This window comes from Pleurodeles waltl, chromosome 9 (genome assembly GCF_031143425.1).
Source record: "Pleurodeles waltl isolate 20211129_DDA chromosome 9, aPleWal1.hap1.20221129, whole genome shotgun sequence".
Lineage (NCBI taxonomy): Eukaryota > Metazoa > Chordata > Amphibia > Caudata > Salamandridae > Pleurodeles > Pleurodeles waltl.
Window position 1 is genome coordinate 369258886 of NC_090448.1, and position 12793 is coordinate 369271678.

A 12793-nucleotide genomic window follows, 5' to 3' on the forward strand; every position below is an offset into this window, starting at 1 on the left:
ATTGATACTATGATGTTAATAGTGTCACACTGTAACTGGGACCTGATTGTGTATACTATATACCTATGTCCTATTCACACATATATTATCTGAAGTCAAGGCAATACATGTGCTACCTACAGCAATAAATGAAAGTAGATGTGGTGTTATCATTACTTACATCAGAAATAGTTGTGCATAATCTCTGCACGTCTTTAACTGCCCTTTGCTGCACTGGTTCTGTCTCCTGGGCGAAGGAGTGTCAAGGGATCTTCCTCCTCATCGGAGTCAGGCTCTGTGGGTTCCACTGGTATGCCTCTCATTGTTGCGATGTTGTGTAACAATACACATGTGGGCAAGATTTTACAGGTGTTTTCCGAACCGTACTGCAGTGTGCCCCCACTCTTCAGCAGGCATCTGAAATGACTCTTCAGCAGGCTGAAGGTCCTCTATTGCGCTAAGTGTCCTCCTGTGTGCTGCATAGTATCGCCTTTCACTTGGTGTGGCAAGATTGAGATAGGGTGTTAAGATGACTGACCGCACTGCATATGCACTGTTTCCTAGAATGACAGGAAGGTAAAATGAATTATTGTTATCTGTGACATCACATAGACGTTATGCAACATAAACTGTTACATTACCAAGTAGGTATCCTTCATCAAACTCCCCAGCAAAATGTCTTGTGTGTATTCCACTGTGCCTAAAGATCTAGGAATCATGTGTGCTACCTCTGTAACTGGCCACAACATCCGTTATTACGTTGGAGACATTGCATATGACCTGTATGTTCATGAAATGTGTACTCTTTCTGTTCTGATAAACATATTCTGTGGCAGATGGTGGACAGATAGCTACATGTGTCCCATCAATGCAGCCAATCACACGTGGAAATTGGGCTTCCCGGTAGATTTCTGCAAATCCTGTGGGGTGTTGGGGAATTTTATGTGCAGATGGATTTTTGTTAACATGGCATTTAGGAATGCATTAAAGAAGTGTGAAAGTGCACTCCTGCTGCTGCTATGACCCCTTGATAGCTTCCTGAGGCTAAGAGGTGTAGGGAGCATAATACATGCACATGAGTGAGTATGGCATTGGTTCTGTGTGTGTGTCGCTTCAGTAGGGGTTGTAAAACAGCTATCAAGTATTATGGCTAACCTTAACCTCGACTCAAAAATCTCCTCCTCTGTCTGTTCAAATAGGGTAATGCGTACTCTAAAAATGCGCTCCTGTCTCCTCCTCCGTCTCATCATACCTGCCAGGATCCTCATCCTCCTCGCCATGACGTAGAGAGCAGCCATTGTGGAAAAGGGCTGATGCATTCTGGGCCTCTTTATATAGGTTGCACCTGTTTACCACCTGATTTCAATTTGTGGTAAACTGCACATGCAAAAACCCATTTTGCGACTAATCGCAATTTGTAAATGCTTGATACATTGAATTGCGATTCAGTATTTGCGAATCGTGTGCAATTCGCATTATCTACTTGCAATTTTAAGGAATCGCTATTTTACTGATTCCCTAAATTTGCAATACGAATATTTTTCATACATCTTGAAAGGCGATTTTGCATTCGCAAGCGGTGGATTTTACCGATTGGCACCATTTGCGATTGCAAAATCCTTTGATACATCTAACCCTAATTCTGTTGGGGGTTCTCAACCCATATGCTTAGTAGGCTGCAGACTGTTCAAAATTCACATCCCCTGCTGATTCCGCACTTACCTTGCAGGTAGTCTGTATGCTATCATCTTCCTCTCTTGCACTGTCTTTTGGCCTCTAAAAAAATGTACTTTCAAGGCCCTGTGTTTTATTTACAGAGACCTATGAAACAAAGGGACTACCTACCAGAGAATCAAGAGACTGCTTTAGAGACCAGCACAAGTCTTTCGCTTCTCTTCAGTCACTCTTCTACAGGTTTCAGTGATCAGAAAATGCCGAACTGGAAGCCATTCATTTTCCTTCAGAACAGGCAAAAATCTCTGCATGAGTCTCTTAGGTCTGGTGTTTCATAAACTTCTTTTATGAAAACTCTGAAAACTTGTCTGTTCAGACTGTAATTAGCTATTGCTGTTTTGTCCTCCCTGACCCAGGACACCCCATCTTGGGGTAGCAGAAGCACTTTAGAAGTGCATTCATTTATTTATCCATTCAAGATAATGTAATAGTAATTATGTAATGCTTTATTAGACATTCTAAACATTAATCGCAGAAACTGGAGGGAAATCACTTTCTCAAAAATGTCGTAGATTTATATAGAACAATCACATTGTTAGTTTTTCTGCGCTCTTTATTGTCCATTTTAAATGAAAAGCCATCACTTCACATCTTAATATGAAAATCAACATTCAGTTAAAAGAATTTGCTAAATCGGAGATGTAATAGATGTTTACAATGATGATCACACAGAAGAAACATCCTTGTCAACCTTCAGGTTACCTTCCAGGTTTTAACTCGCAGGGATAACAGTGGTGTTACCAGGGGAGGGGGGTCAGTCCATGAAATAACATTGCACTGATCATGCACTGTCTCACTCATGCAAGGAGAGGGAACATACACAATGCCTCATACAACAATGGATGAAGGAGCTCAAGGGCATGTATTTAGTTAAAACAACAGTGAAGTTGTGAACTGTGCATATACTTGATTTAGCTGAAAGGATACACAGTGGTCTCGAAGTTCAAATTTGTTTTAGTTATTGCAACTCTGTAATTTAATCAAAATGTAAAATAAACAGTAATCAAAGTTCTAACTCACCATTGGTCAGAAAACCGACTAACATAGCACCTCACATAATGACAATTTTTCCAAGCTATTATTGAAAGGCTTGATCTTCATTTATTCCTTTGATTGCTCTCTGTTTAATTTTCCTGCATTTTTAGTGGTCTTCAAGTTCAAATTTGTTTTAGATATTACAACTCTGTAAGTTAATAAACATGTAAAATAAACACTAATCAAAGTTCTGACTCACCTTTGGACAGAATACTGACTAACATAAAACCTCACATAATGACCTTTTGTTTTATGCTATTATTGAAGGGTTTGATCTTCACTGATTCCTTTGATTGCTCTTTTCCATTTTCCTGCATTTTTAGACCTGTACAATCTCCCGTGGGACAGCACGCAGTTGGAAGGACAGGCCTGTTCTACGAAATGCTCTCCTCAGGACAGCGAGATCGAGGCTAGCAGGGTCAGCGACTGAATGGAAAGTGAACTGCTGCAACAGGGCGGTGAGGAAGAGGAAGATCTCCATGCGGGCCAGGCCCTCCCCTGGACACAACCGCTTCCCTAGAGAGACGGACAAAACAGTGAGCACCTGTATTGCCACATACTGCTGAACTGAAGGGCACAACCTAGCAAAAGATCTATGGATAGATTCAACAAGCATTGTCAATAGGTCTGCCTTATGGATGTATGCACCTTTTGTGTCACTGATGGGCTTATGCACTCAGTAAGTGATCATACATGCACTCTGTCATGCATCTTTCCATTCACGTATTCATTTATCAGTCCCTAGACTCATTCTTGCATTCACCCGGTGACACAACTGGAATAAAACTCCCACAAATTTAACACACATGCAAGATTAAATAAAAAAATAGAAATAGAAAAAGCATGCTTCCATCTAAACACAGCGAACTTATACTTGCAAAACAAAATAAAAAATAGCAGCGAGTGTCTGTCTTGCAAAGGTATTCTAAATAGTCTATTGTTGTTTTGAAGTTCAAGCACAGCCACCACATTGAGAACCATTGTTTTGGCCATCCTAGAATAGCGAAATAATGCTATAGTATAGACCACAGCATTCCATTATGGTCTCCTGGTTTAGAGAAGAGGCCATGAGCGATGAGGCACCCCGTAGATCAAATGAGCAGGAAGCAAGCAATCCCTTAGCACTGCCTGGAAAGCTGCAGTGAGCTCTTAAACATTAAAATGAAAAGACGAAAAGCAAATAAATGAAAGGGGAATTATACAACTAGAAAATTCAAAACTAAAGTACTGCCAACTAGCTCTGACACTGAAGTACACTCATTTTCAGGTGGATGTACACAAATGATTAACCATTACCCCATGCAGTTTGCTGTCATAAATGGAAATAGAGTGTAAATGACAGACAGACCAATGGCAGAACAGAGTGGACACAGCAATTCACTATGTAAGTTTATGGTTAAATATTTCCATAAATGCATGTACGTATTGTTTATTGATTATCTTATCATTACAAGATCTTGGTGAACAACTTAGAAGAGATTCTAGCAAGACTTATTATAGTGCAGATCTTCTCCCACCTAGGGATGGCAGAAGTAGTAACAACACCAAAGTCATTCCCTACAAAGGTAATGCATGACATTTCATCTAACAAAATACGCATCTGTAGGTTTTGATGCAGAGAAATAACACCCCACCTTTAAATGTCTATCGATTTTAGCATTCAATTTTCACAATCAATATGTCAGACCTAATAAATTTATCATCATTTTTCTTAAAAAACAGATCAGTAAACCAATCAGACATGTTACTGTTACCCAAATGATGCCTCCTGCCCTATATGCATGCTTTTCCACATGACAACCATCAGGCATAGTCATAAAATTACACAGTATAAAAATTACAGTTGGCAAAGCCACATACTATCTCATTTAAGAGGGTCTAACAAGAATTCTGATAGTACAAACCTTCTATGTCCACATTTTGTTAGAAGGGATAACCAGCACCAAAGCCGTTGCCTACTATTGTGAACTGTGAGATTCCGTATAGCAAAACACCTATTTTCAGTCTTTAATACAGAGAGCCTGATTTAGATCTCGGCAGACAGGATATCCGTCAGGTGTGTGACCTTTGTGACCTTAGGCAAGGGTCACTCCCAGGGGAGGGTTAGGGGGGTCGAGGGGCAAATTTATTTTAGGCCATTTCTGCCCCCCCGGGGGTTGATCGGCCTATTGTTATTAGGCCGATCTGCCCCCAGGGGGGCAGAAACCTCTAGGCGCCAGGGCAAATAGTTTTTTTGTGTTTTTTTTTTGTTTGTTTGTTTTTTTAGAGGTGGAGAGCGACCCATTAGGCAAGGGATGCTCCCCTGGGGGGCAAATTGTATTTAGACCATTTCTGCCCCCCTTGGGGGCTGTTTGGCCGAGGTCAATCTGCCATCAAGGGGGCAGAAACCACTAGGCACCGGGTTTTTTTTTTTGGCGCCAATGTCACGCAGGGGGAGCAACCCCATAGGCAATGTCCCTCTGGGGGGGGGGTTGGTGAGTGGGGGCCAAATTTATTTTGCCCATTTCTGCCCCTCCCCCCCCCCCCGGCCGGCTGAGCTAGAGGCCAAAATCCACAGGTAGGCACTGTTTTCTATGAAAAAATTTGATATGTCCATGTTGAGTTTTGGGCCATTTCCTGTCGCGGGCACTAGGCCTACCCACACAAGTGAGGTATCATTTGTATCAGGAGACTTGGGGGAACGCTGGGTGGAAGGAAATTTGTGGCTCCTCTCAGATTCCAGAATTTTCTGTCACCGAAATGTGAGGAAAACGTGCTTTTTTAGCCACATTTTGAGGTTTGCAAAGGATTCTGGGTAACAGAACCTGGTCAGAGCCCCACAAGTCACCCCATCTTGGATTCCCCTGGAGTTCTAGTTTTCAAAAATGCGCTGGTTTGCTAGGTTCCCCCAGGTGCCGGCTGAGCTAGAGGCCAAAATCCACAGGTAGGCACTGTTTTCTATGAAAAAATGTGATGTGTCCACGTTGTGTTTTGGGCCATTTCCTGTTGCGGGCGCTAGGCCTACCCACACAAGTGAGGTATCATTTTTATCAGGAGACTTGGGGAAACGCTGGGTGGAAGGAAATTTGTGGCTCCTCTCAGATTCCAGAACTTTCTGTCACCGAAATGTGAGGAAAATGTGTTTTTTTAGCCAAATTTCGAGGTTTGCAAAGGATTCTGGGTGACAGAACCTGGTCAGAGCCCCACAAGTCACCCCATCTTGGATTCCCCTAGGTATCTAGTTTTTAAAAATGCACAGGTTTGGTAGGTTTCACTAGGTGCCGGCTGAGCTAGAGGCCAAAATCTACAGGTAGGCACTTTGCAAAAAACACCTCTGTTTTCTTTAAAAAAATGTGATGTGTCCACGTTGTGTTTTGGGGCGTTTCCTGTTGCGGGAGCTAGACCTACCCACACAAGTGAGGTATCATTTTTATCCGGAGACTTGGGGGAACGCTGGGTGGAAGGAAATTTGTGGCTCCTCTCAGATTCCAGAACTTTCTGTCACCGATATGTGAGGAAAATGTGTTTTTTTTAGCCACATTTTAAGGTTTGCAAAGGATTCTGGGTAACAGAACCTGGTCAGAGCCCCACAAGTCACCCCATCTTGGATTCCCCTAGGTCTCTAGTTTTCAAAAATGCACAGGTTTGGTAGGTTTCCCTAGGTGCCGGCTGAGCTAGAGGCCAAAATCTACAGGTAGGCACATTGCAAAAAACACCTTTGTTTTCTTTCAAAAAATGTGATGTGTCCACGTTGCGTTTTGGGGCATTTCCTGTCGCGGGCGCTAGGCCTACCCACACAAGTGAGGTATAATTTTTATCGGGAGACTTGGGGGAACGCTGGAAAATGTGTTTTTTTAGCCAAAGTTTGAGGTTTGCAAAGGATTCTGGGTAACAGAACCTAGTCAGAGCCCCACAAGTCACCCCATCTTGGATTCCCCTAGGTCTCTAGTTTTCAAAAATGCACAGGATTGGTAGGTTTCCCTAGGTGCCAGCTGAGCTAGATGCCAAAATCTACAGGTAGGCACTTTGCAAAAAACAGCTCTGTTTTCTTTAAAACAATGTGATGTGTCCACGTTGCGTTTTGGGGTGTTTCCTGTAGCGGGCGCTAGGCCTACCCACACAAGTGAGGTATCATTTTTATCGGGAGACTTGGGGGAACATAGATTAGCAAAACAAGTGTTATTGCCCCTTGTCTTTCTCTACATTTTTTCCTTCCAAATATAAGAGAGTGTGTAAAAAAAACATCTATTTGAGAAATGCCCTGTAATTCACATGCTAGTATGGTCACCCCGGAATTCAGAGATGTGCAAATAACCACTGCTCCTCAACACCTTATCTTGTGCCCTTTTTGGAAATACAAAGGTTTTCTTGATAGCTATTTTTCACTCTTTAGATTTCAGCAAATGAATTGCTGTATACCCGGTATAGAATTAAAACGCACTGCAGGATGCAGCTCATTTATTGGCTCTGGGTACCTAGGGTTCTTGATGAACCTACAAGCCCTATATATCCTCGCAACCAGAGGAGTCTAGCAGACGTACCGGTATATTGCTTTTGAAAATCTGGCAATGCAGGAAAAAGTTACAGAGTAAAACGTAGAGAAAAATGTATGTTTCTTTCACCTCAATTTCAATATTTTTCTTTTTCAGTTGTTATTTTCTGTAGGAAACCCTTGTAGGATCTACACAAATTACCCCTTTCTGAATTCAGAATTTTGTCTACTTTTCAGAAATGTTGCGGTTTCTGGGATCCAGCATTGGTTTCATGCCCATTTCTGTCACTGACTGGAAGGAGGCGGAAAGCACAAAAAAACATAAAAATGGGGTATGTCCCAGTAAAATGCCAAAATTGTGTTGAAAAATTGGGTTTTCTGATTCAAGTCTGCCTGTTCCTGAAAGCTGGGAAGCTGGTGATTTTAGCACCGCAAACCCTTTGTTGATGCCATTTTCAGGGAAAAAAACACAAGCCTTCTTTGCAGCCCCTTTTTCCCATTTGTTTGAAAAAAACGAAATTTTAACTGTATTTTGGCTAATTTCTTGGCCTCCTTCTGGGGAACCCACAAAGTCTGGGTATCTCTAGAATCCCTAGGATGTTGGACAAAAAGGACGCAAATTTGGCGTGGGTAGCTTATGTGAACAAAAAGTTATGAGGGCCTAAGCGCGAACTGCACCAAATAGCCAAAAAAAGACTTGGCACAGGAGGGGTAAAAGGCCTGGCAGCGAAGGGGTTAATTTATTAGAAAGTACACTATTGTTTTAATCTGCTGTTTGATCCTTTATGTGTGTAGTTTTTTTTTTACTTTATTGCTGTTTGAAGTGATGCACCATACTTTGCACATTGCCACTAAGTTAAACCTGACTCCCCAGGGTCAAGCTACCAGAGCTGAGCACAGGTTCATTTAGGGTTGGCTTGTGCCTCACCCTGACAAGGATTGTGGTTATTGCTTGACCAGGGCTCATACCACAGTCAACCATTAACTCATTTACCTACAGTCCCTAACACATGCTTTTCACATTAAATAAGGTCAACATGCTTTCTTATTCTTTTCATTATAAACAGATCACACCTAAGAAATCAAAGATAACTTTTCCCAGTAAACCGATAAGGCCTTAAGCAGGTGCCAGTGTTTTGCCACTATATACAACCCTAGCAAGAATCTTCACAGTAAAAGTCTACTCCCATGGTTTGTCAGAGTGGGTGACAAACACCCAAATCTTTGCCTATTTTGGCAATCTGCGAAATTACATGGAATCAAATACCTTGCTATGGCCTGTTACATTATGTGACAGCAATCTACTGTCAGAGACCTATTGGATTTTTTATAAGCTTTTCACAGTAAATAAGCCAGGCCTACTGCTTTTGTAATACCTTTTTATAATAAACAGGCCATACCCATGGCACTGGGCGTAACATTTCCCTGCCTACCAATCAAGCTTATAGCTGTTATCACTGGCTTGTCACCATAAGCAGCTCAGGCCTACTACACTGAGTGTAAGACTTCTCACATGGCAACCATCAGGCATACAGTCATAGAATTGCAAATGTATACAAAATAACAGTTGACAAAGCTAAATACTAGCTCACCTAACTGGTCTTAACAAGGATTCACATAGTACAAATATCATATGCTTTTGGTTTGACACAAGGAGGTAATTAACACCAAAGCCCTTGCCTACTAAGCTAATTTATGAGATTCCATATAAGAAAAACAAAATATCTATCTGTGGGCTTTAAATAATTCAGAGTAATATCAATTCACCCAAATGCCTATTGACTTTAACATATGCTTTTCACAGTATGTAAGGCCTACTGACTTAATCATAAAATTTCATAAGAAACAGATCAGGCCTATAGCCACGATCATTGGCTTGCCATCATAATGAACTCTGTATAGCTAAACTGAATATAAACTTTGCCACAAGGTAAAAAGTATAATACAACTAGTCTTTTAGTAAAAGCACACACATTCAGCCCAATGAAATCCTCCACTTAGGGAAAAGAATATGTGGGTGGAGCCTATGCCCCTCTCTAATTGAAATCTATTTCTAGTTGAACACAAAGTCAGATGACAGCTGCACTGTAAAGCTCCAATTAAAAAGTCATGTAGATTTGGGTAGCCATGGGTTCTCAAACACAAGCCTACACTCTGAAGTCTAAAGTTAATGACTGCGATTCTCCTGTCTGTGCAGCAGCCAGAGGAAAACACAATAAATTATGTAATCATCTGTCACTTTCTATAACAAAATGATCTCAGCTGAGTGGAAGGCAAACACTATTTCTGTGGAAGCACACAATTTGTTCCCAATCAAAACACCTACAGCTGGCTACCAATATGCCCCTCTCCTGGTAGTGCTTCTTAATACCCTCAGGGTAATGTCTGAGACAGCTGCACTGTCACACTCAAACTTAAAGAAAACAAAGAAACAATTTCATATGATGATTACGTACATACGGTGCAACCATCTTCAGTGCAAGGATCCTTTGAGTCTGGGGAACAACTGTTTGAGACCACTTGATGCAATCTTGTGTCGCTGTTGGAGCTCCCTACAATGGCCGTAAAACATCATCAGCATTCAAAGCAACCACAGACTGGAGCCACAAGCATGCAACCACAGATAAATGTGGTAGACACTGAAATACATAAATATTGCAATCTGCAACTTATAGCAAATATATATTTTCTTTGTACCTTTCACTAGTTATGAAGAAAGGAGAATCCAGAACTGCAAAGTTTGTTAGATGAAAACCACATACGCTGCAACACTTAGAAGTGCACAAAACAAGTAGATCTCAATTTGTGAACACTCTGAGACCACAGGAAAAGTTGTAGACTATTTGGAGGAATGGCTCAGAAAAAAAATATATCCCCATTCATGACAAATCCCTCTCTTTAGGAAGGGGGTGTTTTTTGGCTTAAAATGTATAAATCTTACAACTTTGTATCTACCAAACTACCCTTCAGGAACAAGCTGAAGACTGATCTTTTAAAATAACACCTCCTCATTACATAAACCTCACCCCCTGAACTCTGAGGAGCTCCACATTTACTTAAGACATTCTGGCCCTCATTCTGACCTTGACGGTCTTTTCGCGAGACCGCCGAGTTACCGCCGCGGTGAAGACCGCCGACCGCGGCGGTATCCCGCTGTGCGCATTCCGACCGCTGGGAGCGTTCCGCCGGGAAACCGCAAGCAGCCACACTGGCGGTCGGCGGAAAAGTGGAGACTGGTCAACCTCCACCGCCACGCCAGCAGAACACCGCCCACAGAATTACGACCCACATATCTGTGTGGCGGTCTTCTGTTGGCGGTGTTCTGTTGGCGGTCACCTCCCCATGGCTCCCGTCGCCTACCGGAGGACCAACGCACAAGGTAAGTTGACCGTCCGTGAGGGGAGGGGGAGGGGGGGTGTTGTGTGATGTGGGCGTGTGTGGGGGTGTGCGTGTGAGTGTGTAGAGGGGGTGTGTGAGTGCGTGTATGCGGGCGGGGGGTGCTGCTGTGTCTATGGGTAATGTGTGCTGTTCGGCAGGTGCGCATGTCTGCATGTATGTGTGCGGGTATGTGTCCCCGTTGTTTTTGTGTGTGTAGGGGGTGTGTATATGTGCATGTTGGGGGTGTGTGCATGTCGGGGTGCATGTATGTGCATGTCGGGGTGGGGGTGGGGAGGGGGTTCGTACCACCTCTGGGGGGTGGCAGGGGGGTGGAGGGTGTGGGGGGAGGACTCGGGTGGGTAGTGGGGGGTGGGGGAGACCCCTATCAGTGCCAGGGAAGGAATTCCCTGGCCCCGATAGTGCTTACCGCCATGGTTCGCATGGCGGTTTCCGACCGCAAGAAACCGCGGCAGTAGGCAGGGTCATGATACCGTTGGCGGTCTTGGGACGACCGCCGGGCCGGAGTGCGCAAACTCCAGCCCGGCGGTCATGACCGCCGTGGTGGTCGGAGTGGGGAAGTGGCGGGCGATCGCGGTGGTGACCGCCGCGGTCAGAATGCCATTTTTCTGACCGCCGGTCTGTTCGCGGTCCGACCGCCGCCTCTCCGCCGACCGCCAAGGTCAGAATGAGGGCCTCTGTCTTCGCATCCTACCCTGCCTGCATCTCTCTCCCTACGCCGCTAATCTGCATCCCTCTCACTAGCCTACGGGGCACGACTCCCCTCTGCACTGTCTCCTCTGCCCCACCTCTCAGCCACACTTAAGGATCCAGCACCCAGAGGCCTTTAGACAGGACCAACACTCAATCAGTTACTTTTCATTTTTTTTAAAAGGTCATACTTCCTATGAATATACATGCTGTATCCCATAAAATTACTTTAACAAAGAAATCACATGTACGTCAGAGGCGGATTCGTAGAGCGCTGCTTGTCACCCGTGAAGATATCCAGATATGATAATTGTATAATTTGCGTGTTAGAAGGGAGATCAGGTTGTGGAAGAGAACAGTGGTGGGAAGAGAAAAGCCGTGCTGGGCAGAGAGGAGGGAAAATGATATCGATGCAGAAGGGGGATGTGTGCGGGGCTGAAGTGAGAGGAGGGAACGGAAGAGTGCAGTGATGGACAGCTCTGCTGCAAATGAACTGAGAGTCAAGAGTGAAAGAGGGCAGAGTGATGGAGCAGGGAGAGTTAAAGAAAAAAGGGACCTGGTTGTCGAGGAAACAGTCTATGAGAGAGGGACATTTTGCTAAGTACAGGGAAGAGGGAGAGGACCAAGGGGTGTGGAGACAAGAGCAGTTTTGGACAATAATGGATGGATTCCGAGGTTGGGGGAGGGGCACGGAGAGGAAAGAAAAATTGCTGGAAGGAACGGAAGGTGGGTTTTAGATACAGTGATGGAGAAATGGGTGGTGTAATGGGGAGGCAGTGACTGAGAAAGGGAGGAAAAGAAAACTGATGGAAAGGGGTGCGTGTAGAGAGCATGTGCGCAAAGGACATTGATGAAGAGAGAGGCGACAGTTATTGAGAAAGAGGAGGGCAGAGCCATTCATGAGAGACGAATGAGAAAGCGCTGGACTATAACACGTGAAAAGGGTAGGTGGCAATGAAGACGCCATGAGGTGAGAGGACTGGTGTAGAGCTGGATGAAAACAGCTAGTAATATACGCATATTTGAGCAACATATGGCCAACAACCAGAGTTAGAGAGAGCATGGAAGATGGAATCATAAAAAGTAAGGAAAATGATAAAAGAAGAAAAGCAGGAAAGGCAGGAGAGAGAGATTTACTCATTTGTGCACACCCTCAGCTCGATTGTGAGCACATTTGTGAGAAACGTACTTTTAAGAAGTCACTAGTAAAAAGAATAGTCTGAAAGCGTACTAGCTTAGCTTTCAGTAAACCGAACGTCAGCAATTCGTTAACAGCAATGAAGTCCCTGCTACGACCCACTTGGCGCTTTTTTGGGCAAGTTGTCTGAGCTCATTTATTAATCTGTAAGTGCTGCTTTAGATCAGAAAACACACAAGCATAGTGCATAACAAGTTGAGCAAAAAAAAAAAAAATAGAAGAAAAATAAACTCGTTTTAGGAAAAATAACGCCAGCAAACGCCAATATTAAAGTGTAGTGCTGCGACCTA

General features: G+C 43.6%; 1 protein-coding gene across 4 annotated transcripts in view; it reads right to left on the minus strand.

Annotated features, from left to right (window-relative positions):
* Positions 1 to 2254: 2254 nt before the first annotated feature.
* The window catches only part of LOC138259312 (cytochrome P450 2B4-like), a 617647-nt gene continuing 607108 nt past the window's right edge, over positions 2255 to 12793 (minus strand). For all 4 annotated transcript variants that reach the window (XM_069206939.1, XM_069206936.1, XM_069206938.1 and 1 more), the window contains one exon: positions 2255 to 3264. In XM_069206939.1, coding sequence (XP_069063040.1) covers positions 3139 to 3264 — 126 coding nt within the window. In that variant the 3' untranslated portion in view covers positions 2255 to 3138. The remainder of the gene's footprint in view (positions 3265 to 12793) is intronic.